The sequence below is a fragment of the Simochromis diagramma genome, unplaced genomic scaffold (assembly GCF_900408965.1).
Source record: "Simochromis diagramma unplaced genomic scaffold, fSimDia1.1 OVJJ01000545.1, whole genome shotgun sequence".
NCBI classification, from domain to species: Eukaryota; Metazoa; Chordata; class Actinopteri; order Cichliformes; family Cichlidae; genus Simochromis; species Simochromis diagramma.
This window is the reverse complement of record NW_024387371.1, coordinates 7,826,802-7,854,548: the sequence shown is the minus strand read 5'-3', so window position 1 is coordinate 7,854,548 and position 27,747 is coordinate 7,826,802. Positions and strand designations below refer to the sequence as shown.

Below are 27,747 nucleotides of genomic sequence, written 5' to 3'. Positions count from 1 at the left end.
AGAAAGACAAAGTATTTGTGTACAGTGCTTCACTGATTTGGGGGATGGCTAGTGCAAAATGCAAAACAACATTTGTTGTTAAGTGCAACCAAATACTACTTTACAGCCTGAAATGGGTATGAACCCTTCTTCTTCTAATTTGAGCTTCTATATTGTTTAGATGTTTTTTGTCAGCTCTATAGCTCTTCTTGATTTCTTCTCATTTCATGCATCATCTGCTATTCATTCCCATTTCCAAGTCTTGTCAATCACCTTTAAAACGCTCTAAATAGAAATGAAAGGTGAAAGTTTGGCAGCTAAAGGCTGCAGGTGAATCAAAGAGCACCAAAAACTGATCCCCAACTCCACCGACACATGGATGTTTTCCACATTCACGCCACAACAATGTAAGAATACTTTAATGATTTCACACGGTTTACACTACACAAAGTTCATCTTCAACATTTCACAGCAGACACGCTGGATGTAGAGAGGACGAGGGCACCAGCCATGCAGAGCAAATATAGGTTTATTCAGAAGGAGCTGAGAGTACAGATGAGCCTGGCAGCTAAAATGGGTGTTGAACTACAAGCATCCATTACCGCGCGGGTGGGGGTGGAGGGTATTTACAGTGAGGATGAAAGCAAAGATGTTTGGGTTAATGATGGTCAGCTGTGCCTCTGACAGATGAAGGTCGTCTGTGACTTTGGAGGTTGTTCAGTGGAAAAGCACTCCTCAGAAACCTTGTAACATATTAGCAAATGTAGCTTTGATGAACATTACGTGGAATAACTTTCAACTGAGACACTGATTCCAGCTAAAATGACCCAGGCTCACTGATTTACTGCGTTGCAATCACACAAACAAACTAAAAGTGGAAGCGTCTGATTGTGTAACAGCTGAATCGGTACAGTAAAAGTTTGAGTTGCGGGAATAAAAGCGGGAAGATTGCTTTGCTTTTTCCTGATAATGGACGCTATTTGGAACATGTAGAAATTTTAAAAAATTACTTGTGTAACTTTTTATGTACATTAAACCAATTAAATTGTTCTGACTCAGTAACTTAGTTTTTTTTAAATTATTTAGCGTTGTAGTCCACCCCCCCCCGTAATATGGTTTTATTTCAAGCGAGATATTATTTTTATAATTAAAAAATTCATTTGTATTTTATTTATTTAGCGTAATATATAGAAGCTTAAAACTCACTAGAGAAATTTGCTGTCAATTAAAAAAAAATTGGGCAAGTGTCTCAAAATTGTGACTTCACACAAGTTACATGTGATAGAATTTCAAATAATGTCAAAAATTCAAGTTAAGAAAACGACTGAAAGTTTTGACAAATTTTCTGGCAATTTTTTTTCAACTTACATTTTTTCCGTTGGCAGAAAGTTTCCATAGTAACCGTTCTAATTTCAATATAATACATTTCATATCAGTTTACAATTCCACTCTTTAATTTCTAATTATATTTTTATGGTGTTTAAACAAAAATCTAACAACATAGCCAAAAAATAATATTATGAAATAAAGTCACCTTCATTTTTTAAAATTACATAAACATTTATTGGTTCATTTATATCACTTACACAGTTTATTCACTTTATAAGTTTTTTTAAATTCACTTACCACTGAACAGTTTGGGGCTCTGTACCTTCACTTACACCTGAATTTGTCTATAGAGGGATATGTTAGAATAAGTGTAGTGCAAATTGCTCATGCTTGGCTAAGAAGCACAACCAAAGGGTAATATTAAAAATCAGAGCATTTAAAGCTGGAACATGGGGACAAGCACAATGGTTAAGTCAGTGTGCACACAGTCTAAGAACGTGGGGAAAAATGGGTTTGGATGATTTGCAAAGACGTCAGTTATGCACGTTGATCAAGATTGCTATGAACGAATGATTCACATTTAACAACAACATCAGTATCTGCACACATGAACACAGCTGGGATGTCCAAGGGGGCACTTCAGGGTCACATTACAGTCAGACTAAGGTCAAGGTTCACAATTACATCTATGATTTATACATTTACAATTAAACAACAACAGCATACAGAGAAATATGCAATATATACATAATAACTTCACTATTGGACAAAAATGGGATTCATCCCGCCTGAATGTGTCAGCCTGACTTTAAAACCTTCATATATTCCTGTTTAAATTCTCCCACTGAGAAGTGCAGACAATGCTGCCCCACAGTGGCAGACTAAAGTAATACAAATGTCATATGGACGCACATGCACCAGAAACAGGCAACATGCTTAAATGATATTAATGTTACATTACAGCCACATGGAAACAGACCACAACACATGTCCATCACTGAAGACACAAACAGCCACAGCAGAGGAGCGGGTACGAATGTTTGGTCAGCTGAGTGAGGGTAGAATAACAGGATAAGGAAAAGGATGCTGATATGGACAGAAGGCACTTTGGAAAGATAAGGAGTCCCACAGTTACAGTAATAATAACAGTAAAACAAAATAAATAGATAAATAAAATCAGCATCTCTGAATTGCAAATGTGTGAATCTTGAAGTGAAAAACAAAAGGATTAAATAATCATTTCACATAAATTAGAGGCAAAAGATGGTTAGCTTAGCATAAAGCCACAAATCATTGTTATATCGACCTTTTCGCATCGATAAATAACTTGATATGATCTTCAGTGAGCTGAGGAGAGGAGCTGGAAGGCGGTTTGCCATGTTTGGTCAACAGCAGGCTTCTGTTTCTCCTTTCTGTAGCTAAGTTAACCCAATCATAACCCAATCATTGCTGTTGTTGCGACTTCATATTTAATTTACAGCTTTGAGAATGGATTCATTGAGTAAGGTTGTAACTGTGGTTGTTACCACCGTCTGTAACTGCTGCTCGAGCTAGCGTGACATAAAGGAAGCGGATGCCTGTGCAGCTTCTTTAGGAAGTTATATCATTTATGCTTATTTCATTGCAAAAATTGAAAACATTGTCGTTTTAAAGAAAAATATAGTTGTTGATTGATGATGTCACCTATAATCTAAGCCAGGTTAGCTCTTTTGTGTTACAATAAGAAGAACAAAAGATGTGCTAGCAGATCCAAAAGTTAGCTTTTTAGCCAAATGCTAAGTGAAGCGACCCCGTTTACTAAAACCGAGTTATTGGTTTGCAGTGTTAATTGTTGCGTGTAGCATCTTTGTGCGCACTGCCCTAAAGAGAATGCATGGGAAAATATTGCAATAAAGTTTTGCTTAAATGTAAATTTTATGAAACAGTTTTTGTGTATTTACAGAAAAAAAATGCACAATAAAGTTTCGAGGAATAAAAACTGACCTAAAGCCACCTGAACAGCAGATTAAAGCACAATGAATTCTTATTGCCATTAATGCTGATAGACAGGTTGCTTGACTTCTTCCTATAATAAATATGGTCACTGAGAAACACAGAATAAACAGCATATAGGATACGTAACATACACGTCACTGGTGTAATACATAAATCCAGTGTATCTGAGGCTGTTCGAGGCTTATACTGGATGGTTTATTCCTTTAGTTAACGTCACGGACAGATCTACCAGGTCACAGACACATGACTATTATAAATATTAAAGTAACGATGGCCTTATTATTGCTGATCCAGCACACGGTGCAGATGGAAGGGTTTTGCTACAGGTATGGCACAGCTCAGTACAGCAGGTCGTGTTGTTTTTCAGCAGCGCACCACACAAAAGCAGCAGGAAATTAAAAAAAAGAAAAAAAGAGCCAGAGAGTCGGATAGAGCGACGTGGAGCTGGAAGGAAACGGCTGATGTGTTGCTGTGTGCTGTCAGATTGTCACGTGGAGGCTTTGAGATGCAGCCAGTCACTCTCAAACTCACTCTGCTGCCATTCGCTCTATGTGCTCAGTCAGCAGCTTGTACTGTTCTGCAGAGGGACAAAATACATGCGTTGTTCTTCCACACGTAAAGGAGCCACTTTTTAATTATTTACACACAGTTTATGATCACCGACAGACCAGCTGTGCATACAATGAAAATAAAAATATGAGATGGCATTTGGGTATTTTCTGATTACTGAATGTCAAAAGTTTCTACCAGAAGACAACAGAAAAAAAATCCTTATCTTGAATTTTTAAATGATAATTTCAACTTTTAAATAACTGCCTTTTATTATCCTTATATATGAAAACATTGATCCATGAATACAAGAAAACTGGACCAATCCAAGGCTACTTCGTCCTTTACCTTCATTCAGGTTCCCAATAACTGCCTGCTTCTTCAGGAAGTCATTGCAGAGCTTCCTACTCAGACCAAACGCCAGCATGTTGTGAGTGAATGTCCTGAAAATACACACAGCACCAACATCGTCTCAGTACAAGAGGAAAATATCACAAACACACAACAAATATTGTGCAGTCGTTGGCACATCCTCAGGGTTGTCACAATAACCGTGTTTTACAGTAACTATACGACTGAAACAACTCAGTAACAGCATTACAGATATCATAGATTACACATGTAATATTATGGTATACATGATAATGGCGAAACAAAAATCTGCTATTGGGACACACCAATACGCCCAGCTGCAGAGGTTTTGTAGCCACCTATCGCCTTTTATTAATCATTTTCATGACTGTGGACTTATGCAGGACTAAAGTAATGGGCCCCACCTTTTAATCTGTATTTAATCAGTATAACATTTAATCTGCAAAACTGTCTGCATTAACAGACATTGCAACACGTGCGTGGCTCTGTAACACCACTGTTACCACTGATGCAACAAGTCAGTTTGTGAAATTTCTGCCATGCACACGTTTCACGATCAGCTGTAAATGATGTTACTGCAAAGCGGAAGCATTTAGGAACCACAGCCGCTCGGCCACCAGTCGTCACGTCATGTAAAGTTACTGAGGGGGGGATCTGAGTGCTGAAGAACATAATCTGCATTAACATCAGTGCTTAAAACGTGTGCCGGGAGCTTCATGGCTGAGCAGTGAGCCTCACATGAGTGTTGTAAACGTGGAAAACACTTCTCAGTCTGACGGATGAGTCAGGGTTTGACCAATGCCAGGAGAACGTTACAAAAAAAAAGGCAAAAAAAAGGCGGCATAGCTACATTTAATGTAATTTTTTTTTTTTTACATACACTACAAAAGTGTGATTTAAGCTTATTGTAGAGGTTCAGAAGTTATGAGCATTAGTCATGTATCTACACGTGAGGTGCTACTGTGCGCCCACATGAACAACAGAAAGGTGACTGAAACCATCTATGTAATAAAGTATTTGTTGTTTGAGACACTAAAAAGATGTTCAGGTTATTTTATTAATTACCACTTATTATCTCATCACCTGTGTTTTGTTACCATTTTATTACCTCCACCTAGGAGCTCATGTTTTGGTTTGTCATTCGGTCTGCACCATCTGATTTTACTGCACTGCAAACTTCTTAAAGTATGTTTAAAAAAATGAATATACAGAAAATAAAATACTATTCCCTTTAAAGTAAATATTGCCCAGAGAGCGAGCTGCCCTGGTGGGCGTTCGCGCTCCTTGTTAGGATTTCTTTCTATTACTACGTGGAAATCACGGAGGTGTTTTAGTTACCCCAGCTGGCCAAAGGCGATGTTCTCATCGATTTTGTAGCTGTCCTTCTTCTCCTCATCAGTCATGTGACACCACTTCTCCCTGCAGCAAAAACACAGTCGCAGTCAGACTTCAGTTCCACTCGACCTTCAGCTCGTCCACAGGAACAGGTCAGGGGTGGGTGTCACACAAATATCGCATCCAGCAAGGTTTCTTTACACAGAACATTGTGATTTTTTTAAACTATATTGTGAAAAGCCAAGAAAAACCAAACAAGCATGACATCCAACCCTGTGACTGTCACTTTCATTTCATTACACATATAAGACACGAAAGAGCACAATAACCAGCCATCAGCGAAAAGACAACAACAAATGATTCATTCACAAAGAATCATCATTGTCAACACATGAAAAGCACTGATTTGGACTTTACTGCTGCAAAACAAATATTTATGAATCTGGAAATGTTTCCAGATTATTATTGTCTGAGGTCTTTGATGTGAGTCCATGTTCATTTTCTCGTCTATGTTGTTATGTTGATGATGCAGCTTTACATAGCTGTGTGCTCCGTTTGTCTCTTATAATTTACATTTGACAGTTTTGACTCATTTGTCCTGAATTTGAATTAAATCTTTTATAACGCTTGAAAAAGAAGAAAACATGCCGTCATCTGTCTTTGAAGCAACACGCCACAAACTCCCCGAATAATGAAATCTTATCAGAGTCTGTCCTGGAAAAACAAAATCAGAACTATAAGTTGAAAATGATATTCATGACTTCTGTCACACACAGACGGCTATGTGTGAATATTTTTTATGCACTTATTATTATATCCATTGCTAATATCATTCGTTATATATTTGTCAAGGCAGAAATGAAAGAAGATCAAACATGTTACATTTTTTACATTTTTAATTCTTATTTTTGCACGTCTATATTTAGATGTAACCAGTCTGCAGTGTAAGTACAAAAGCAAGCACACACACTGATTTTTAAAAAAGGCAGGAGAGGGGAACATGCAGATGGAGTCAGAGGAAAAAAAAATGCAAGCAGATTAATGGTTTGAACATGCAGTGAGCTGTGAAGAGGCAGAGAGCATCTCCAGACTGCAGTGGATCTGCTGCCATCTATAAATACCATCCCAGACATTATACAAGCCCTCTTTGCACATTCCGGATATTAACTGTGGGTGTGATGCTCGTCAGAGGTAGGCACAAAAATCACTTCAACTGCAGCGTGACAGAGCTGCGCCCGACAGCCCCGACATGCCAACAGACGTCGAAGAAAGAAAGAAGAAAAAAAATTATCTTCACAAGCAATGCAACATCTCGTCTCACCGTGCTCTGATTATGCAGATATCCACATAGCACAGCCTCACATTACTCTCTGGTCATCACTAACAGAGGATCTCCTCTCACGGTTCACCGGAGCACATGTGACAAATCAGACCCGGGGCGACTGCCAGACCTCGAGACTCAAGTTCTGACATCCATCGGACATTTTTGGGGTTTTTAGCACAGATTCCTACAGACTTCCATCTTTATTCACCCATCAGAACATCTGGCGAGCACGGCTGTCGTGCAGTGAAATTGGAGGTCGTCTGTTTTGGTGACTATGGAGTCAGAGTGTCACCATAGTAATCGGTCTGGCACAAATCAGTGACGCATTTTAAAAAGCTGTAAAGTTCACAATGTCGGGTGTCCACACCGCCCACCGCCCGGTGGTGTGACAACAATACTGCAGCAGCCTTTTACGGCTGGGGGTAAAGACTGTTAATGGTTGTAATACTCGTGACACAGAAGTCATTTTTGTTGCTGTGGATGTTTGAGCTGTCAGCGTTCATACTCATCCATCCAAGACATGGATGGATTTGTGAAGTCACCGCTTCCTATGAGAAATGAAGCTACTCAGTGAGTTCACAGTTCCTTTGCATTATTAACCAGATGAGGTGGTTCCCACAAGCTGCTCCTCAGCAGGCTTCCTGACCTTGGCCAATCAGAAGAACGTGGATTTTAAGGTCCCTATTTCAACTTAAGGGGATAGCTTAGCTTCGCTGACAGTGAATCAACCACAAATAACGTAAAGAGAGACAACACCAAAGCAAAAGGAAGCATTAATATAGAGAAAATGGGCACTGCTGTTTTTTCTGCTCTAAACTTTAAGCTACAAAGACTGAAGGGGGGGGGGGGGGGGTAACTTTCAATACCAAGGACAGCAAACAGCAGGGGAAAAGTACTTGACTTTTAGCTAGCAAGGAAGCTATAAAGCAGGCAGACCTCAGTCCAGCAGAGCGCCTTCGGGACGTGGTGGAACAGGAGATTCACATCACTGCAGCAACTCTGTGATGCTAACGTGTCAACATGCACAAAATCTCTTCCATGAAGAATTACGGCAGCTCAACAGAGGCCCGACCTGCTACTAACAAGGTATCCCTAATAAAGTGGCCCCCTGAGTGTAGTTTGGCGTCTGTTTTGTATATTAGCAGGAAGTGGTATGTACCATGCAAAGTGCAGTATGGCAGCAGCAGAGACCTATGTAAAGACCTATGTCATTCACATTGACATTCTCAAAGCTCTCTGTCCCCTTCAGGTTTAGTCCTCATGAAGATCTGCCCTTTGCCTTCTCCTCCACCTAAACTTTGATCTTTGCTTGTTTTGTTTTTTTTTGGACAAACAGAGGGACAGACCTCACATCTTTCTCTTCATCCTGCGTTCCCCTGCCCGGCAGCAAGGCACAAGGAGACAAAGGGTTAAAGTCAGCATGCAGAAAAAGAGAGAACAATAGCAGCTTTTAGAGAAGAAGAAGGAGAGGAGAGCAGACAGGTGGAGAAAACAGAGGAAGGAAAGGAGGAGAAAGAAGAGAGAGGAGAGAAAAGGCGAAAACAGGTGAAGAGGGGGCTAGAGGCAACAGTAGCAAATATTTCATTTAGACAGGAAGTGACAAAGCAATAGGTGCTCCTTTAAACTCTAGAGATTCATATTTCCATCATTTACACGAAGCTAGCTAGTATTAAACAGACTCACCTCGTGGTCGGAGATCTTTTCTTCCTCTCACAATGGACAGCATCAAAAAAGGCGGCGTTCCAAAATCTCAGCGTGTGCCTGACAGACAGAACATGGACACGTTTCAGGCTTCACGCCTCCACCGCTTCACCAAACAGCCAGAAATAACCGTCACCTCTCCAGGCACAAAGAGGCTCTGGTATGATTCATACTGCAATGCCAACCATTTCTAACATCTGCAGTTCCCAACGCACCGGTAATGACTCAGTGAAATTGGGGTGGGGGGGGTGGGGGGCAACAATGTGTAAAAGCTGCTTTTTGAAATTAAGCAGTAAACCGAACAGAGCTCCTTTTTGCGTCGTGCCACTGATTTAAAATGTTACTTTTGTTTCTCATCACTTTCAGTTCAATATTGTTAAATTTTTACAAATGTAACAATTTATGTTATATGGTCACATTATGACATTTTGAACAATGACTGTGAATTAATGTTGTTTTTCATCTCCTAATGTCATATAGTTTATGCCATAATACACTTACCACATTTTTCATTTATACAGTTTTCACTGGACTCTGTGACAAACTCAGAGATTCATTATTTTGGCGCACTTTTCCGCAGCGTTCATTTGTGCACAGCTCTCTGAAGGTCCCGCTGAGGTCTGGACCACTGCAGCATCGTCATTCTTTCCTTTTTCAGTTGTTTTGTTGGAAATGAGGTTTTGTGCGTGGGATCATTGTCCTGTTTCATGACGCAGTTTGGGTCGAGCTTTAGCTGTAGCACAGACGGCCTCACATCTGACTCCAGAGGACGGCCGGTACTGTCAAGAACTTTAACATTAAACATGCTAACTATGGAGCTTTAGGCTTTTTGCATTTTCTCTGAGCGACACACGGTCATTCTTTGGGGTGAATTTCCTGACGTTCCCGACCAGCAAACCACCCAAACCTCTGCTTTTATAGAGGTGCTCACACGTGCTGATGATCAGTTCATCAGGTGCATTTGATTAGCATCACCTGGCTGCTACAGAACTCAGTGTATTCTAGTTTTCCCTTAATTGAGTCCCGTGAAAAGTTTCTTCCTCACATGACGTGATTCTTACCAGATAGGTTGCTGCTTCAGGTGAGTGTACAGGTACACCTTTTCCCCTTTCTTTTCCTCTGGAGCGCCTGACACTGAAGAGGATGATGAAATATAACAGGCAGCGATGGACTCAGGTTTGTTTCTAGAACATTCTTTAAAAAAGTAAGAGCACTGGAGCAGCGAAGTGAAATAAAAAATGATTTCTGAGCTACGATACCTGGTGATTTAGGCTTCGTCTCCCCCGGATTTTCCCCATCACTGCAAAACAGATTGTAAGAGTGAGGAATACAGTGACAAGCGAAAGTGTTAATAAACAGACTCAAAGGGGGAGGTGCAGATGCTCACTCAGACTTGGGAGCCACTGAGCTTCTCAGCTTGCTCTCCAGGCCCCCAAAGAAGCCTTTGACGTCAGTCTTGGACGTGTGTTTAAGGAGGCGCTCGGCAGCGTCCTTCTTCCCTGACAGCCAGGTGTTAGCCTTGTTGAGATAAGAGTCCAGACCAGCTGGAGCACCACCGCGATCCAACAGCTCCGAGGGAGATGGCTGAGACTTTCCTGAGAAGAAAAGCTCAAAATGCTGAGTGCTAACGTTGCCTAACAACATCTCCCAGCAGCTACCTGCTTTGCACCGTCTGAGGTGGGGGGTTATTTTCACAGGTGTTCACTGAAGTACTTAAAAAAAAATAGGCCCGTGTGAGATTTAATGAAGTGAATGCTTCACTTTAGCCCAGCAGCAACGCAGTGAGACGGAAACAAAAACAGTCATTAGTCTGTAAGATTGTGTTCACAACACAAAAGTGGAAACATGCTGTTACTCTGTGTTAAATCAGGGCTCTCTGCAGTCTGCAGCAGACCTTTGTGTGTCACTTTGCGCCGGAGTGCAAGTTGTTATAAGCAGAAAAAAATATTTAACTTAGCAGACGTGCCTGCAGACTCGCTGATGCAATGCACTGTGTCACAGTGGTGTACTAATCACTCAGTGCTTCCTGCTTGCATAAGCACAAACACTACCTTTATTTGTGATGCTGCTGCAAGAGAAACCACAGAGCCAAACCCTGCTGGTAACATTCCCTGAATCAGCACTGAGGTGTCTTGTTTTTATAAAACAGACACAAACACAGATGTCGGTCTTTTGCACTTTTGCAGCTAAAAGTTGGAAAAGAAAAGCCTTTAATTTGGGCTGCAGAGGCTCAGCAGCGTTTCTCTTAAAAAGCAACACCTTACAGTTGCTCTGAGGTGGCGTACAGACTGTTTTCAAGAACTTCAGCTGATCTTACCAACGTAATAATAAGTGAAGCACATGGTCATGAGGTTTTTTGCCGGGCTGTAGTCGTCCATCTGGTAACACCTGCAACAGAAAAACAAAACAAGAAAACACAGCATTTCTTCAGATGTGATCCTATGAAACAATGACTTTGGTGGAAAATATATGAATTAAATATTATGTAAAGTATGCAGAAGTATATTTTTAGCACCCTTTGTCTGTTTCTGTGGAATTTAAGCAAAAACCACTCAATGCTGAATTTTCTGAAACTTGTTGGAGAGGTAAACAAATGAAGATGCATTTACTGCCTTGGGTGTGTGTTTGAGGTCATGTTCATGCAGAAAATCTTCAAAGATCCTGGAGAATTATTGCTCAACAACACTTTAATGATCCCAATAAGGTCGGACTCGTTGGAAGTTAACAGTAAAGAAAAGAGGAGCAGCTCTTTCTGCACATTACTGCAAAGTTTTTACTTCTTTTTGTTTTGTGGCACAGTTCAATTTTCTAATATTACCGTATTTACTTAAAGTTCCTTTTAATGTCAGAATGTAATGTTCTTGACAGATTTATCTGATCTTTCATGTAATCTGCGACTGATTATTAACAACTGAATAATCTTCAAATTACCTTGAAAATGCACATAGAAGAATAAAAACCTCGAGCTAACGCGAGCGCCACCTTTGGTTCAGTTGCAGCAGCATTTGCAAGACGCAGCTTTGATTCCAGCTCTGCTAAAAACTTATGTCACATGACCACTTATTCAACATGATGGCTCAAGTTCACAGTAAAAAAAAGTTACAGTTGGACCGTATTTACTTACTCAAATAGCACAACTGCAAAAGACTGCACGAGTCTATAGAAGGTGGCCTCGCTCACACATTTGGAGTGGCAGCGCTGTGAACACAGTACAAGTACATGTCACTGCAAGGAAACAACATTTCAGGAGAATATAACACCTGCGCTTCTTTCTTCACATGCATCAGAGTGATGGTTTTCCCGTCACACGACAAACAAGAAAACAATCGAAAACACATCTTTTTCAGCTAATGCCGTATTCACCAGATTCCCTCCTTCCTTGATTAAACCACAGCGTGTGGCTTTGCAGGAAATGACTGAGCCTTGAGCTATGAGCCCATGAGATGCTTTTAAAGACTTTTCTCTCTGTAACAGCCAGTGGGCTCAATGTTGCAAACAGTAAACGAGTCAGAAAGACGATGGTGGTGTTGGTCAGGGTTTGCTGGTAGAATTTGTGGAAAGAGGAAAACAAATACAAAACAACAGACTTATCTCTGCGGCCACAGCTCAGCCGTTTCCTGTTGATGTGAGAACATCGAGAAGGCCAGAAGGAGCTGAGGATGCACAGTGTAAAATCTACACATGAGTTTATCATTTGTTTGAACACTCGTTTGTTTTTGACTCGAAACAAACCCGACGGGTCAGCAGCATCTGTAATTTAGGAGTCAGGCACCTGTCTGCATGTAAAGACAGGTAAGAAAGAAGAAGAAGAAGAAGAAGTGCAAATGACTTCTTCAGTGAACTCTGATGGAAATTTGCTACAACTGGCAAACAAAGCCTTCACTGTGTCTCAACTCTAAAGTGTTTGATGACTACCACGTCGGGCTGGAACCAATTATTTCATTTAATCTGCTGATTATTGTTTGGATTAACCATTTAGTCCATGAACCGTTTCCAATGCTTTGTTCTCGTTTGTATAATTTTGTTTGTTTAAGAAAGCAAACCCAGAGATACGCCGGCCTCTGGAACATTTATCAGGAGGGGATCAGGGGCCTTTCCAGAGACGCCGAGGCCGTTCAGCTGGATATCCAGGAGTCTTCTCAGCTGAGAAGACAGAACAAGTGGCACGTGTCTTAATATTGAGGACGTGAAGGATGAGATGCAGAAAGCTCAAGGACTTGAAGAACCACCATAACTAAAGCTCAGGAACTTTGCCAAGAACTCAAAGAGGTGAATGAGAAGCAGAGCTCAAAGTGACAAAACGGGAGGTGAGAATCTCGACAGAGAACTCCCGAGAGACAAAAAAGAAAGTGAAAATGATCAACTGAAGGCTGTGGGAGTCGCAGAGTGTCTTCAAGGAAATAAAAGAAAAACATGCAGAAGGTCTCAGAGTCAGAAGAGTGTTCAGCTGAGCTCAGTTTGGAAACAACAAATTTCATCTTGAGATCCAGGAGCTGCAGCAAACGCTCAAGTAAGAAAAAGACTCGGAACCGGACAGAAGCCGCAAACCTCAAGACCTTCAATGTGACACACTGCGACTGACGCTCCGGGAGGGCTGAAGCGACAGGACCGAGGAGGCCCAAAGGGTCGGAGAAAAGCTATCAGCTGACAGCAGGGCAAGCTGAGGGAGACAGAAAAAAAGCAGGAAGTAGTAGTTCGAGACATCGTGGAGCTCACACAGATGCTCAGAAACACGTTTGACAGTCCAGGCAGAGAAGCACGAAGCCGAGGCTGCGCAGAAACTGCACCGAATGGCTAAAAACAGCTGCCAGAGTGAAGACGGCTTTTACAAACTTCTCATTTGACAAATAAGTAATCAAATCTCATATGTTGGTTATGCCTGTGTCTCTACACCAAATGACTCCATCACAGTGCAGAAATGAAACCTTCAGGGTGTTTTGTTTGAGTTCCTTAAAGCTCATTTTTGCACAATAGAAAGCAGAAAGGTCGCTTTTTGTACAACACAGCAGCAAAAGGAAAAACCAAAAGAATTTAAAAAGGACACAGAGGCTACTAAACTGGCTCGTAACAATGTGCAACAACATGTGACTGTGTGTACTTTCAGTCATTAAAAGGAGAATAATGTAACAAAAACCATCTAAAAACACATGTTTGAAGTCAGCGCCACTTTAGAATAATATCACAAACCGAATGCTGTTTTTAAATCCTCTGCAGCAGCACAGTTTCCACCTCTGAGGAAAGTTGTTTTCCAAAAAGTCCGAATGACAGCAGCAGTCAAAGAGCTCCAACTCTTTGGAGCTGACTACACTGCAGCTCCATAGCAGTAATTTTCTCAGTATATTCTGCCATGGTTTACTCTTAATGTCACTTAATACCACCGCTAACATGGTGGGTAATTATCTTCATGCCTCTAAGATGCGTAGTTTGTGACGTCTCTAATAGTTTCCAAAATTGCCTTAGATATGAATGAGCAGCGGGCTCGACTGAGAAGAGAGGAAGACTGACTCACTGACACAGGTCGGCTTTTAAAGAAAGTCTGAAACTACTTTTTAATATCACCTTATCATAAATGCTTCCACATAAACTGGAGTTAGAAATTAAGACGTTGCCAAACATATCTGTAAAGGCAGTGCCGTCTGCTCTTCATCAATGTGACGTTAGCTTGCTCGTTGTTGGTCAGCTCTGTTTTTGCTGCTGTCCTTGTTTCTTGAAATGTTCGCATAAATCACATCAGAAGAATCGTACATTTCCAAAGGTATGTTGCACGAGTACACATGTTTACTCAGCAGTTAAGTGCGCTGCACAGCTGTCTGGTTAACAGTCTTGATGGGCGAGTGTATGTTTACGTATAAGATGTTTTGAATTTCGATGCTTTGAGGAGAACAAAGCAGGAAAGAGCTGATCGTGGACTTCTCTACAAAGCAGGAGAGGAATTACAAGCCCCTCATCATCAGTGGCACGCCAGTGGAGAGAGTGGACAGTTTCCGATACCTGGGTGTCCACATCACTCAGGACCTGTCATGGTCCTGTCACATCAACACCCTGGTTAAGAAAGCCCGTCAGCGTCTCTTCTTCCTCAGAAGACTTAGAGACGTCCATCTGCCACTGAAGGTGCTCAAGAACTTCTACTCCTGCACCATCGAGAGTGTCCTGACGGCAAACATCTGCACCTGGTTTGGGAACAGCACCAAGCAGGAAGACGAGATCTGCAAAGAGTGGTGCGCTCGGCCGAACGCATCATTCAATCAGAGCTCCCTGACCTGCTGTCCATCTACACCAAGCGGTGCAAGTCCAAAGCTAGGAAGATTATGATGGACCTCTCCCATCCCAACAATGGACTCTTCTGACTGTTGAGGTCTGGGAAGCGCTTCCGCTCCCTTAAGGCCAAAACAGAGAGAATGAGGAGGAGCTTCTTCCCCCAGGCTATTCGGGCCCTGAACCAGGTGTAGGACTGGACTCTCCCACACACATCACATCACCACACGCACTCTGGTTTTTCTTCATGCACACTTCCTATAATTTATAATCTCTTTCTGCTATTTGCACATTTTTTTACTGTAAATTTCTAAGTTAAATCTGTAAATTTTGTATAACCTGTAAATTGTAAATACTGTAAAACCACTGACATTTAATGGTCGGGCATTGCATTGCACAGCACTTCACCTCATGTCATACTGTGTATGGTTGTGTGTGTGACAAATAAAATTTGAATTTGAATTTGAATTTGAAATGACCTGCCATTGTATAATGGGTATAACGAGGGAGCGTTTGAGTTTCTCCGGACTTACCTGAGCGCTGACATACTTGGCAAACCACTCCCTGCCTTTTCCATTCTCTCCACTGCACAACTCTCCAAAACGAGCCTTCTCCTCCTGGTCAAAGTCCTCTCTGTGAAAACATGTGGCTGCTGTGAAAACACACTTTAAAGTCTGCTTTGATGAAAATGAAACAGAGAAATCTGAAAAATACAAAGAAGATGGTTCTGAAGTTTGGACTGACCGACAGAGAAAGGCCGAAGATGTAAAAAACAAAAAAGACTGGCAATCACTGATTTTACATCACTGAGCTAACAGCCAGCTCTACAGGTGATTTCAGAAGATTGCTTAATGTGAAAGATGTCACTGCTGTCCCAGTGAAACAGCATGGCTTTAACAACGTAGTGAAATTACCTAAAAAGTAGCAGCATTGCAGGGCAGCAAATATCCAACTGCATACTGCAAAACATTCAAACTCATCTTGTGTATTTACTGTCTGCCTTCATGATGCACAGCTCGCTTAGTCATGCATTACTGCATTAGCATCTACAGGATGCGGCTCAAAATATCTCGAATCCTTTCACTATTACATTAACCCTTTAAGACCTACCATAGAACCAAGGCCGCCAGAGCTTACTTTATATTTTTACATGCTGTAGTGCCATTTTTGGGAGCATTTCAAGTTGCTATACATCAATACAACTGTTATATCCCATATTTTAATAATATGTATGCATTAAGTCCATAGTAATTACATTAATTGCAAAAAAGTGCAATAAACTACAAAAAAATTAAAAATCGTTTTTTTTTTTTTTTTTTTTTACATAAATTTCTACTTGGAGAAATTTAAGAGGCTTATCCCTCAAAACTTTAAATACAAAAAATAGTTTACAACAACAGGAAATTTATTTTGAGTGTCTTCATAGTTTTATTTTTGAGACACACCAATTTTTATATACTGCAGGAAAAACGAAAAACAATCCTATGATGCAAATTTGCAAAGGAAACAGCATGTGCATCAAAATAAACTGTTTAAAGCAGTGCAATTTGAGTTCTAAGCATCCCAGAAACTATTCAGAAAAGCATAAAGTCAAACATGACTTATAAAAACACCAGTATAGGCTTTTAAGGCCTACAAGTAAAAAACTACATTTTCTGTGAAAATGACGTCACTTTCGGTTTCGGGCAGGTAATAGCGGACATGCGATCGTTTGTGCTGATGTCTGTTTCAATGTGGGAAGTGTTTTGAACAGCTGATCGGATCGGCAAAGCGTGTTTCTGGAATATTATGTTTTTGTTCCTGCAAGTGCTTTTTATGCAGTTTTTGCAAAGCCATATGTGGAAGGAAAGCGTGACCTAGGACAAGCTGATGTCTAGGATGTAAGTACAACTCCTCCGGTTTCATATGCAAAAAAAATTATTGCGCTAGCTTACGCGGTTCCGGTTCTACAGGGATTTAAAAATAGTTACGCAAAACGGAGCGTGCCCGCTCAGACCGGCTTTAAAGGGTTAAAGGACAATCAGAAATCCACTAAGAGGGTGATGAAGATAATGAGAGATGACTGGACCGTCCCAGACAAAGGTAAAGAGGGCAAACTGCTGAATCAGAGTTCTAATGGCAAGAAGCTTTTACTTTAGGATGAGATGCGTTATGGCATTGACCCACAGAGAGGTCACCATGTGACCATGTGACCTCTCTGTGGGTCAATGTGCAAAGAGCTCAGTGGTCAATGCTTGAGGGTCAAAATAAACACACCTAACAAAGTTCAATGAAATACAAAGCTGTCCTGATATTTAGAAGTGTCTTTGACCAACCTCACATTTCACTCCATTAGATTTCTTACGTCAGCAGACCAGTGACCCCCGTGACCCTGCCGCAGTGTCACGAGAGGCTCAGTGTGTAAACCATGAAGCACGAGCACCAAGGCCACGTGCTAAGCACAGAGGCCACTGTTCAATTTCTTCACTTCTTAAAATATGCTCGAGTGATAACAGCAGAACCACCCATGTGTGTGATCATATAGTGCAAACACTGCTGCTTTAACATAAACGTGCCCATGGCTACATTGAGACACCCTGGTTGGAGTTTGTAACCTCCTCTGTGTTCAAATACCAACGATATCTTTTCCTTATCTGGCTTCCTGGACAGAATTTAGCACTCTGGTAAATGTCGATGCCACCTTCACCCTACAGCTCTTTCCCTGCGTTGATAATTTGGTGGCTTCCATCCAGACCCACACAATGCTCGCCAACATCTCTCGCAGGCGCTGTTGGACCGTCAGCTCCTCTATGACCCGCTTTGGAGTTTCTGTACTGTAATTAACTTCCTGCATGTATTTTCACAACATTTCTAGTTTCATAAAGACAGGCTGTTAGAAACATCCACTAAATCTGTTGTTAAAACACAAACACGTACAGACGACATCAGATAAAACCCGTCACGCCTACGGTAGACTCGTCTCCGCGATCGACATAGAGGGCTTACAGACTTCTCCACATTCTTTCTTTCATCATCACAAAACAAGTTTCAAAAATCTAAAGGCGAAAGGCCAACACCTTTTCATCATACTAACTTACATTTTAACAATGCAAGTTAATCCAACGCCCTTTTCAGTAAACACTGTCCGCAGCAACCTCACATGACTCACGTTGCTTTCAAAGCCCACACTTTTGTGTGGAGATCAAAGCATTTCAGCCCAGATCGTCTCACCCTGCCTTCCTGATTTCATGTGGTTCAGATCTGACAGTTCACTTTCAGCAAAAGACAAAAACCCCCAGAAAGTTTCAATAGTCTCAAAGAACGACTGAAACAAACAGCGGATATCAGGATGATCGTTTCTCTCATCTTTGTCCGTTTTTTCCAGGGATCCCTGTTTGTAATTTCCCACATGTATGGCACAACTCTGATCTGTTTCAAGTCAATGACATTTCAGTAAGTCAGACCTCTTCTATTTGCAAAACACGATGCAACAAGTATGCCACTGATTCATCCTAAAAACCCCACAATTTTCAAGTTGCATGTTTTCTTACGAATGCCGACGCTGTACAGACGGTGCATACTTGTGCAATTTCAAAACTTTGCATCATTTTTCTGTCATTCTGCAAAAACTTATGGGATTACTCCATCATTTACCAACACAGAGAAGCAGACAGTTATTCACAGCTATCACTATTATCCATATCACTAATTAACCTTTAGAATGTGTGAGGAAGCCGGAGCACCTGCAGAGAACACACAACATTTTTCTGTGGCTCTAATGCTTCACAATCTCATTTATCAAACAAATGTGAGCTGTCTTTTTTTAAGACTCACTCAAACACAAAAGACCAAAAACAGTTCAAAATGTTGCTCCTTACTTTCCATGAAACACCTTCTCCACATACGTCTTCATGAACTGCCTCCTCTCCACCGTCTCGGCGTCGGCTTCCTCCCCGCTGTGAGCCGACGAAGACGACGACCTTCTTAGTTCCCATTCATGAGAGGGCGGATCCATGTCATTTTCACTGTCTGCCGACTCTGTAGCATCACTGTCGTTGTTTCCCTCCTCTGACTGGTGGTGGGAGTTGGGCTTGGTTGGAGCCATGGGCTCTGGCAGCTGGTGGACTCCTGTGGAAGAAGCTGGCTCTGGGGAGAAAATGTCTGTGTGTCCTTGGTGTTGCCCTCCATCTATGTTGAGAGTCTTGGTCTCTGACGGTAGGTCGAAGTCTATTAGGTTGTCCACTGCCACACCCTCCATGGTGGAAAGCCTCTTCGTTGTGACTGTGCAACAGTGGTGTTAAACAGAGCTATTTACTGCTGTGCAGGAACATGAGAGTGCTGGTCCCAGTTAGGTTTCCACTGAAGCCGCCGGCCTTGCTAGGTTAGGATTCTGCAGATCATTCCACCCCTGAGGGTGCTGACCCTCACAGAGTGAACTCACAAAGCATCTGTGGACCAATGAAAGAGAGAAATCAGCAATATTACACCATGTTAAAATAGACAGTGTGAACATAATAATTTTAAAAACACGCTTGACCTGCAATTCAAACAAAGATCACGTGGTTTGATAATGTTAAATACCATTAACAAAGGAATATATTTGGCCAAAAGCTGCAGTTCCTGTTACGTCCACTTGAGGCTATCTTTGAAAGTGAGCCAGTCCCTACAGATTCCCATTTTAAAGCGCTCACATGAATAATTTTGTTTGCAGTGAATGTGTCCAGTATGTGCGTCTGTGTGTTACATTCAATATATGGATGCAGTATGTTCACCAAGCTAGGTAGCATTAGCTGTTAGCTTAGCAATCCACACTCATGCCCAAACATGGTCACTTCTAGCTCCAAGAAATGACACATAGTAGCTAAAACATTGAAGGCTCAGCAGGCAGACTGCAAAACCAACAGCCACGTCCATCTTTTATATACAGTCTATGCACAAGCATCCTCCTAATACATGGGTTTTATGCTTTATAAAAAATTATGCTATGTGTTACAAAAAAAACACATGTTGCTGATGTGGTGAAGTTTTTCTTTTACAAATGTTCTCAGTAATATAATTTCAGACCAGGTACAAATTCAGAGCATTTACGTGAAATTGATCCGTATACAGACATCGGCATTACTCATTCTGAAGCTTTACTAATAACCTTTCAGTTACTGATTTAGGAATTTCCAGCCACTCCTGTTGCAGATCATTTCAAGTTCAGTTCATTTAATGTGATTATCGAGTCCACTACATTGTCTCCTAATGGAGATTTGTCTCTGGCCAGAAAGTCTTTTCCTTGTTGATGAATCTAAAAGATTCAGTTCAATATTTATTAAAAAGCAACATCACGATGATTTGAAACATTTAGAAAAAGTGAACAAGCAAATCAGAGTCCTGAATTCATTTAGATCACCTTAAATATATTTAAACCTGGTTTAGCTATAAAGCCTTGAACTAACATTTCCCCCCCCGAGTTTGTCCTTAAAGCAGCATTTCTGCAGGACTTGGTGCAGGTTTGCAAGAGTGGTTGGGTGGAGGTGCTGCCTTAAAGGCCAAAGTCAGAGAATAAAGTAAACAAACACCTCAAATTACAAGAACGACTGCAACCCTTACTTTGCGACGGTCAGTCTAAGAATCCTTTTCTGCTATGAAAAAGTGAAAACATCCGTAATGAAAAGAAAAGAGGGTATTACAGGCTGTGTAGCTGTAAGTGTAAATTTAACCGCCAATAACAAAATGTTACGTAAATAAATCTATACAAGTTTACTTCTTTCTAAATTTGAGATGATAAAACAAAACCAGTGTGACATCTGACTCAACACCAGGCCTATAAAACGTGCCTACAGTGACACGGCACTTCTTATTTAAATGCTTAAGGTGTGAAAGTGAATATAATTTCCTGTTGTTTCTGATCGCACACATTCTGCAGGCAGAGTTAGCTGAGCAGAGCAAAGTATGCTTTGTGGTCTGACATAAAAACCCCCACAAACCTCCTGATAGGACACGCTTGTCCTCCCTGACTCTGATGCTTAAAGAAGGAGAAGAAGATCTTTGTATCTCAGAAAGCTGATCCTTACCTGGATGCATCAAAACAGATCTACTGATCACTTCTCAGAGGGAAAAAAAGAGCACGAAAGAAAACGAGCAGCATGTTGTAGCGCCACACTGTCATTTAGATCCTGTTCAGTTGTCCTTGCTTTGAAATCTCACACCCCGTTCATCTCTAAACCTCAGTGTTGTATTTTTAGAATCTATTCTTTCATCATGTTACAGTGCAAATAATAGGAAGTTGAAATGATTGATTAAAAACCACAAAGAAAAAGGCAAACAAATCTTAAACTGCACTGCTATACATCTCCTGTCACACACACCTTTCATCTGGTTTGAAATAAATGCCCAGTCATGGGACAGCATCACACTGCTGACTCCTCAAACGGCCTTCCCAGGATTCTTCACCCAGCAACAGCTGGCATCCTTCACACACACACACACACACACACACACACACACACACACACACACACACACACACACACACACACACACACACACACAGAGAGAGCCCCTGGGCCAATGCTTGTCATGCAGCTCTGAAGATGAGGTTATATAATGCAGCGTTTAGTGAGTAAGACCGAGGGTGAAACACTCGAGATGCACAAACACACTCATGTGTACCTAAACACCCACATCACCAAAGACAAAGCAAACGTTTGGCCTGCAGACGCTGCTTAACTTGTGCCATTTACTTACATTGTTTCCTCCGAGCAGGACGCTGGCTGGACCTGCCGTCCCCGGTGACACGGCTTCCTCGCCTAATAAAACTAAACACCGGGGGGCGCTCTTTGATGTGTCCGCAGTCTGGCTGTCACTCTAACAGCCATGGTTTGGTGTGCAAGTCTGAGTTTAGGTCAGGGTTCAGCATCATTTTTGACAGAGTTAAAATCCCATCGAGTAACTTAACTGGACAAGTGGTAAAGAAAATGGATGGATGGGTCTTCATTTACCTTTGCAAACAAATCTCAGTATTATTGTTTCTGTGACCAACCGTTATCTTTTCACTCGGGATTGTAAACTGAGTTTTGTTCATTTGATTTAATTTTCATCATGCTTGATTAGGTTTAAGAGTGGTTGCTAGGTGATGGAGTCTCTAATAAGACCCGCCCACCTAAGGAGTAAGAGCAGGAAAGAAATAAATCAAAGATATGTTGATGACAAATGTATTTGCGTTACAGCAAAACAAATCAAATCTAAGTCTCCATTCGAGTCGTACTTTTATTTACTCAAACCCTCTGAAGGTTAAACGTGGAAAATACTGGAAAAAGTGAGCATCTTATGTGAAGTTTAAACCTGGTTTTGTTCCTTCCTGTGATTAATCTGACACACTGGACTTCTGGTTATAACTCAGTGTAAGACTTGACCTTTCATTGTCATTGTGTTACCTTTATTCGAGTTATGGCTTACAAAGATCTCTTAGACCTAAAGGCCAATTACAGGCTTGACAGTAAGCCATTGTGTTTCATACTATTTTAAAGCCTTGTGCCAACAAAAGGCTTATCAGTTGTTGGTTTTGTCGTTTAAAAAAAAAGGTGTTGCGTTTCCTTTCCCATTGATTTCCTGCAGTGGAAGTGTAGATGTAGAGGTTTCCACAGACACGTCACTGGATCAAAGGTGATCTCTGCTTGGCTTTTTGAGCCTTCAACAGTCTGCACTGATGTTGGGTCAGGCGATTGTGGAGAATGGTCACTCCTTGGGTTTTCTTTGGTTCTCAAGCAGTAGTAGATGGAGCAGATGAAGAACGGCCTGCTGGTTGAACTGGTGCCAGTGTTCAACTACAGACTTCAGCTATTTCTGCCTCCATGTCTTGTTACAGCTTTGAATAGAGAGAGTGGTGTAATTCTCTCTCGTGCTGGTCTTCCTCCACATAGCACCAAACTCCAACTTGGATCGCTTATTGGACTTTTTCCATTACCCACAGTAAAATCATTTCTTAGCTAAACCTCGAGAGTTTGGCTTCATTTTGGATCTTTAGCAGTGGTTTAGAAAGGCTGCTCATCAGAACCTTTGCTAAGTGGAGTCTTTTGTTCTTCACTTAACAAATTCTCCATCTTTAAACATGTTGCCAGTGAACCAAACTCGATGTATTCATCTTCTGACAGTGAGCTCACTTTTCGCTGCCCTGATTATTTCAGTATTTCAAATATTTCAGGAGGTTGTGCACGACCCCTTTAGAATCTGTCAACATGGGGTGGCTGATAGCTTTGTAATTAGAGCCCACACCATATGGGCATTAACACCCAGAGCAGCAAGTCTCCGGCTTACATCCCAACAGGTCAGAACATTAGGTGCATTTTTCTGCCCATGCAGTTTCTGTCTTTCTTTCTACACCATCCTCGTCACTACAGGCATAAAAAACTTTCTTTTTCTGAAACAGAAACCTTCAGTTTAACCGTGACTTGTCTCGGAGAAAGCAACTTAAACCACAATAAATAGATTTACAGGTCATCCAGGCCTTCATGTTTTTGGCTGTAATTTAATCATCTGATCATGTTTAAGTGGTAAACATCTTGCATGGGTTACTGAGCATATGTCCTACAGTTAAACAGTCGTGCCTGTGATGCTCATAGTGTGAAATGTTGCTTGTCACATCTCTCCCCTGCAGAACTTCTTTTAGATGCCCGAAAAAACAGCAAAGCCCCTCAGTCAGCAGTCGTGATTCCCTGTTGAGGATGGATGGCAGCGGTACAATCACCTGCTGGCCAGTGACGCCATTTGGCCTGATTAATGTGCCCCGTCCTGCCACAACAAATGCACACACACACACACACACACACACACACACACACAGTCAGGGACTCTATAAATCACACTCCTCTCTGACTGCAAAGGATGCAGGATTTTTGCTTCCCTGAACCAGAAAGGGAGCTCCCAGCCCCCCTCCTTCTCCCTGAAAATACACAAACACACAGTGACATGCAATCCCTGAACCCAAGTGCACACAAACACACACACAGCCCCTCCAGGTAGCATGCACAGAGGAGGGTGGTTCAATCGTGATGAAAGATACTATGAAGCTCGGGGGCTCCACACCAGCATCGCAAGACCTTCTCCCATCTCATTTTCAGTGTGTGCTACACGACTCACACAGGGAAGCCAGAGCCGTTACGCAACCTTCCCCCCGAACCACTCCACCCGAGGAAATATTATTCAACACACTTGTCTGCAAAAAAAAAAAAATCTGCTGAGCAAAAACGAACAAGGCACCCTCGACACAGTTCATCCATCTCTGTCGCCCCGGCTTTCTGAGCCTAAAACACCAAACGCAATCCAATAACTCAGCTTTCTCCACTATGTCAAGCACGGCATTACAGAGCATCAGCTCAGCGCATAAGCAAGGTGACTTTAAGGTCTCCGGCTCAGGCCACTCATCCATTTCTGTTCTCAGAGGCATTCCTGAACAATGCTCGTCTTTAATTCAGGTGAGAACCAATACCCGACTTGGGACTTCCCTGACCCACAATCCTTTGCAATTTGAGAGGGTACACATTCAGTGTCCCCATTAATGTGCCTACTGGGATGTCTCAGTTACCAAAACAAAAGCAGTGAATGCATTTTCTGGATCTTCCTTTAGAACACACACAAAGTCTGAAAAGACTTGGGAAGGAGGCTACTTCTCCTTCCTGCTTTTCTTTACATGATGACATCCACCCTGTTACGGTAACACCCTTCCTCGTATCTCAGGTATTGTGAAATAATTTAATTTTACAACTTTCACAATGTTCCAAAGCAGTGAAAACAGTGTTTTGTACTGTAACTGTATTCCAAGCAGTCTGCAGTGGAAACTGGAATATCCACAACCTGCACCGGGTCTACTGGCAGCAGCCTGCTAGTGACCAAAGCAATCACAAGAAGGATTGTGGTGCAGCACTGTACACCTCTTTGTGACTGATTTCAGCATGCAACAGCCAGCAAAAACCCACAACCGGTCAGAGATCAAGATGATAAAAAAGATGGATGTAGCTTTGTGGAGGGAAAACTATAGCCCATCAGACGCCACCAGATGGCGATGGTTGTGATTGGAAAAAGGCCTTAATGTCTGTTTACAGAGGTCAAGGCCTTTCCTGACCTCTGTAAACACTTTGCTGCAGAGTGGACTGTCACTCATGTTGGGTCATATGAGTGCCTGTATAACACCCTGGTATTTGGCTGCAGTATAGATCACATGCTACTCATTACAGTTAAATAGTTACCATGCTGTATATGGAATGTATCCAAACCTGTCAAACAGGTCAGCCAGCATGATGACAGAGCAGACAGCTATTACAAGTATTTAAAACTATGTTATTAACATCTCCAGAGCTAAGAGAGTACACGGGAAAGCTCACAGTTTTAGAGACCAGAAAGACTAAAGTCTCTTCCCGATGCCCATCTTATGAGGAAGTAATAAAGTTGTTTCTAACAGAGGTGTTTTAGCTGTTGGCTGGGCAATGAACCTTCATAAAATCAGATAATGCTATTGTGGATGGTGAACTTCCTAGTGCAGATCCATGCTGTGATAGCATTTTACGCATTGCACCTTTAAGAGGCAGCAGGGAGTGGGTGCTGTGGGAGCAGTGGGGTCAGAAACTCGAATCTTCAGAGGTGCAAATAAGATTAGACGATCTCAGAAAGAGCTGTTTGTGTAATTACAGGGTGTTAAAACAAGGGGGAAGTGAAGCTGTGTGGGACAGTTTGGAATAACTGACAACACTAATAAATGCATCTTTATAAAATCCTGCTACCCAGCCAATATATCAGAGTTTAACATCAGTATAAAACTGAGTTTTATGGTGCAATATAAACATGATCTAACAGCAGAACTACAGCGGCAGAGAGCGACGGCTGAAGCTCACAGGCTTCTGTCACGTGTTCAGTGGATGTATGACAAGCAGAAGTGTGTGACGGCAGATTGGTGAAGGTGTAGAATCTCAGCTGAGGGGCCTGCACTCCAGATAGGATCTCCTCACCACACATTAACTCTAAATAATGTTCTCAAACCTCATCCACAACATCCACCAACTTGATTTTTTTATAGTGGTAAGAAAAATCCAATGCAGAGGCCACAGAGAACAGGACTGTGTACAACACTAATACCAGCACGTCAGATCTCTTCCTTCATTTTCCAAACATGACTCCCTTGTGTAACGTTCCCATTTCCTCATAATGAATTGTAAATTAGAAAGAACATCAGTCGCAATCTCTGAGAAATAGCATAAACCCTTTCCTCGTGCTTCACGACAGAAGGCAGAGGCTGGAGGGCAGCACGGCGATGCAAGCTTCATTTACAAAGGCAGCTAAACACTTCTGCCCCACGGATGAGGAGAACTGAGCAGTGAATGCTGTAAAAACTGACAGGACGTTCATCTCCGTGCAGACTTCCAGATACCACCAAGCACAGTCCCCATCTTTGTCACACACACACTGTGGTGGTTCCACACGGAAGATGGAAATAGGCACATGTGAGAAGTCTCAGTGTGAAGGAGACCGTTTTTCCTGACTGCATGATAAAACTAACATCATGTTGTATTGGGCTTTTCATGGGCTTTTCCCCCCCTCGTGGACTTCAGAAGAGACCCCCTAGTGGTTATTAAAAAGAATGCAGGTGTGAACACAGTCATCGCGGTGTGGAGCAAAACAACCGCACAGAGAGCCTCGGAGAAGGTGATCTCGGTGTGGCTCCAAACGAACTGCAGAGGAGTTTGTTTCCAATCCAACTAGTATGTATGCTGATAAGATGCTTTTTTTTCCTTTTGTGTTTGTTATTTATTAAATTTTTCTTCCACAACACATTCATAATAAATTTTAAAAAATACAGGTAAGTATATTTTGCATGTGTGGTCATCATTTTTTCTATAAAATCGCAAAGGACATCTTTCACAGTTTACTGCACACGCTCGTCTTTTCAGTCCACATTTACTTGACACTATTACATGTCAATAACTTCTGTCTGATCTCTTTGCCTTTGCTTATATAAAAGGAGTTCTTCCTCCCTGCTCTTGCCAAGTGAATGCTCATAAGGGAACTGCCATATTGTTTGGGGCTCTTCATCTAATCTTGAAGGGTCTTTGCAATATATCAAAATATAGATTTTCTTCTTGGCAAAGAAAAACAAAGTATCTGAACTGAAAAAGCAAAAATCAGTAAAATGATATTAAAAGCTGGTAAACCTGACAGTAAAGTAAAGGTGAGCTACACTCCCATATTCATTATTATAGTAAAAAATGCCAAATTCCTATATTTGGATGACACATCTGACGAATATAAATGTGTCTCTACATCCTTAAAAACGATGCTCCCTGTTTTGGTTTAAATCCACCGCCTTCACTCAAAGCGTAACAGCTCTCAGCGAGGTTTGGCGTACGAGTACTCTCCAATCACAATCTGTCACGAGTTCATTAACATATGAAAAGTTCTAAAGGCACGAAGGAAGCAGGAGCTCGCACCGCCAGCTCCTCATCATCGGTGACCCGGGCGGACTGACAGCTCCGAGGAAGCGGCGCTGAACAAACATACACGTTTCCTGGAAGGCTGGGAGCTCCGTGGAAGACTAGAAGCTGACCGTCAAGCCATTTTAAGGCAAACAGGGAAACCCCACGTCAGTCACAGAGAGGTTCGTCTGCAAGTGCAGCCGAACACATCCAAACGAGAGCGGCTGCGGCGTCCAGCAGCCCTATACGCTTTGACCCCCAGAGCCATTCGAGCGACCACAAACCCCGCTGCACAATAACGTTTAAGACCCGTAAATTACGCAGTCCGGAACATGTAAAGTGACATCTGATGAGCTGACAACGTAAATAAAAGCTGTACGTACATGAAACATCCGGTGCTGGACGGAGAAGAAGCAACTCACTGCTGCTCGTACGCGTCGCTCATCTCTTGCTCCTGCGTCTTCTTCTTTTTCTGTAGTG

At 41.9% G+C, this 27,747-nt stretch overlaps 1 protein-coding gene across 3 annotated transcripts; it reads right to left on the bottom strand.

Annotated features, from left to right (window-relative positions):
• Nucleotides 1–370: 370 nt before the first annotated feature.
• kiaa0513 (KIAA0513 ortholog) lies at nt 371–27,747 on the bottom strand. 3 transcript variants are annotated; one of them, XM_040007894.1, is made up of 13 exons: nt 27,651–27,747; nt 18,697–19,266; nt 15,373–15,472; nt 11,709–11,782; nt 10,902–10,972; nt 9,972–10,179; nt 9,844–9,884; nt 9,646–9,718; nt 8,567–8,644; nt 8,230–8,259; nt 5,563–5,643; nt 4,201–4,295; nt 371–3,880 (listed from the first exon to the last, which is right to left on the bottom strand). In XM_040007894.1, the coding sequence occupies exons 2-13, from the start codon at nt 19,074–19,076 to the stop codon at nt 3,831–3,833; spliced, it is 1,281 nt and encodes a 426-aa protein (XP_039863828.1). In that variant the 5' UTR covers nt 19,077–19,266; nt 27,651–27,747; the 3' UTR covers nt 371–3,830. The 3 variants fall into 3 exon arrangements, with proteins under 3 accessions (XP_039863828.1, XP_039863829.1, XP_039863830.1); XM_040007895.1 differs by having other exon boundaries at nt 9,646–9,712; XM_040007896.1 differs by lacking the exon at nt 8,230–8,259.

Excerpts from the sequence above, each read along its gene's own strand:
- kiaa0513 (XM_040007894.1), bottom strand. The coding sequence starts at position 19,076 with ATGGAGGGTGTGGCAGTGGACAACCTAATAGACTTCGACCTACCGTCA. Across the intron at positions 10,973-11,708 it reads TTTGCAGTTGTGCTATTTGA|GTGTTACCAGATGGACGACT; the intron begins GTAAGTAAATAC and ends TTTCTGTTGCAG. Across the intron at positions 9,885-9,971 it reads TCAGTGGCTCCCAAGTCTGA|TGATGGGGAAAATCCGGGGG; the intron begins GTGAGCATCTGC and ends TCTGTTTTGCAG.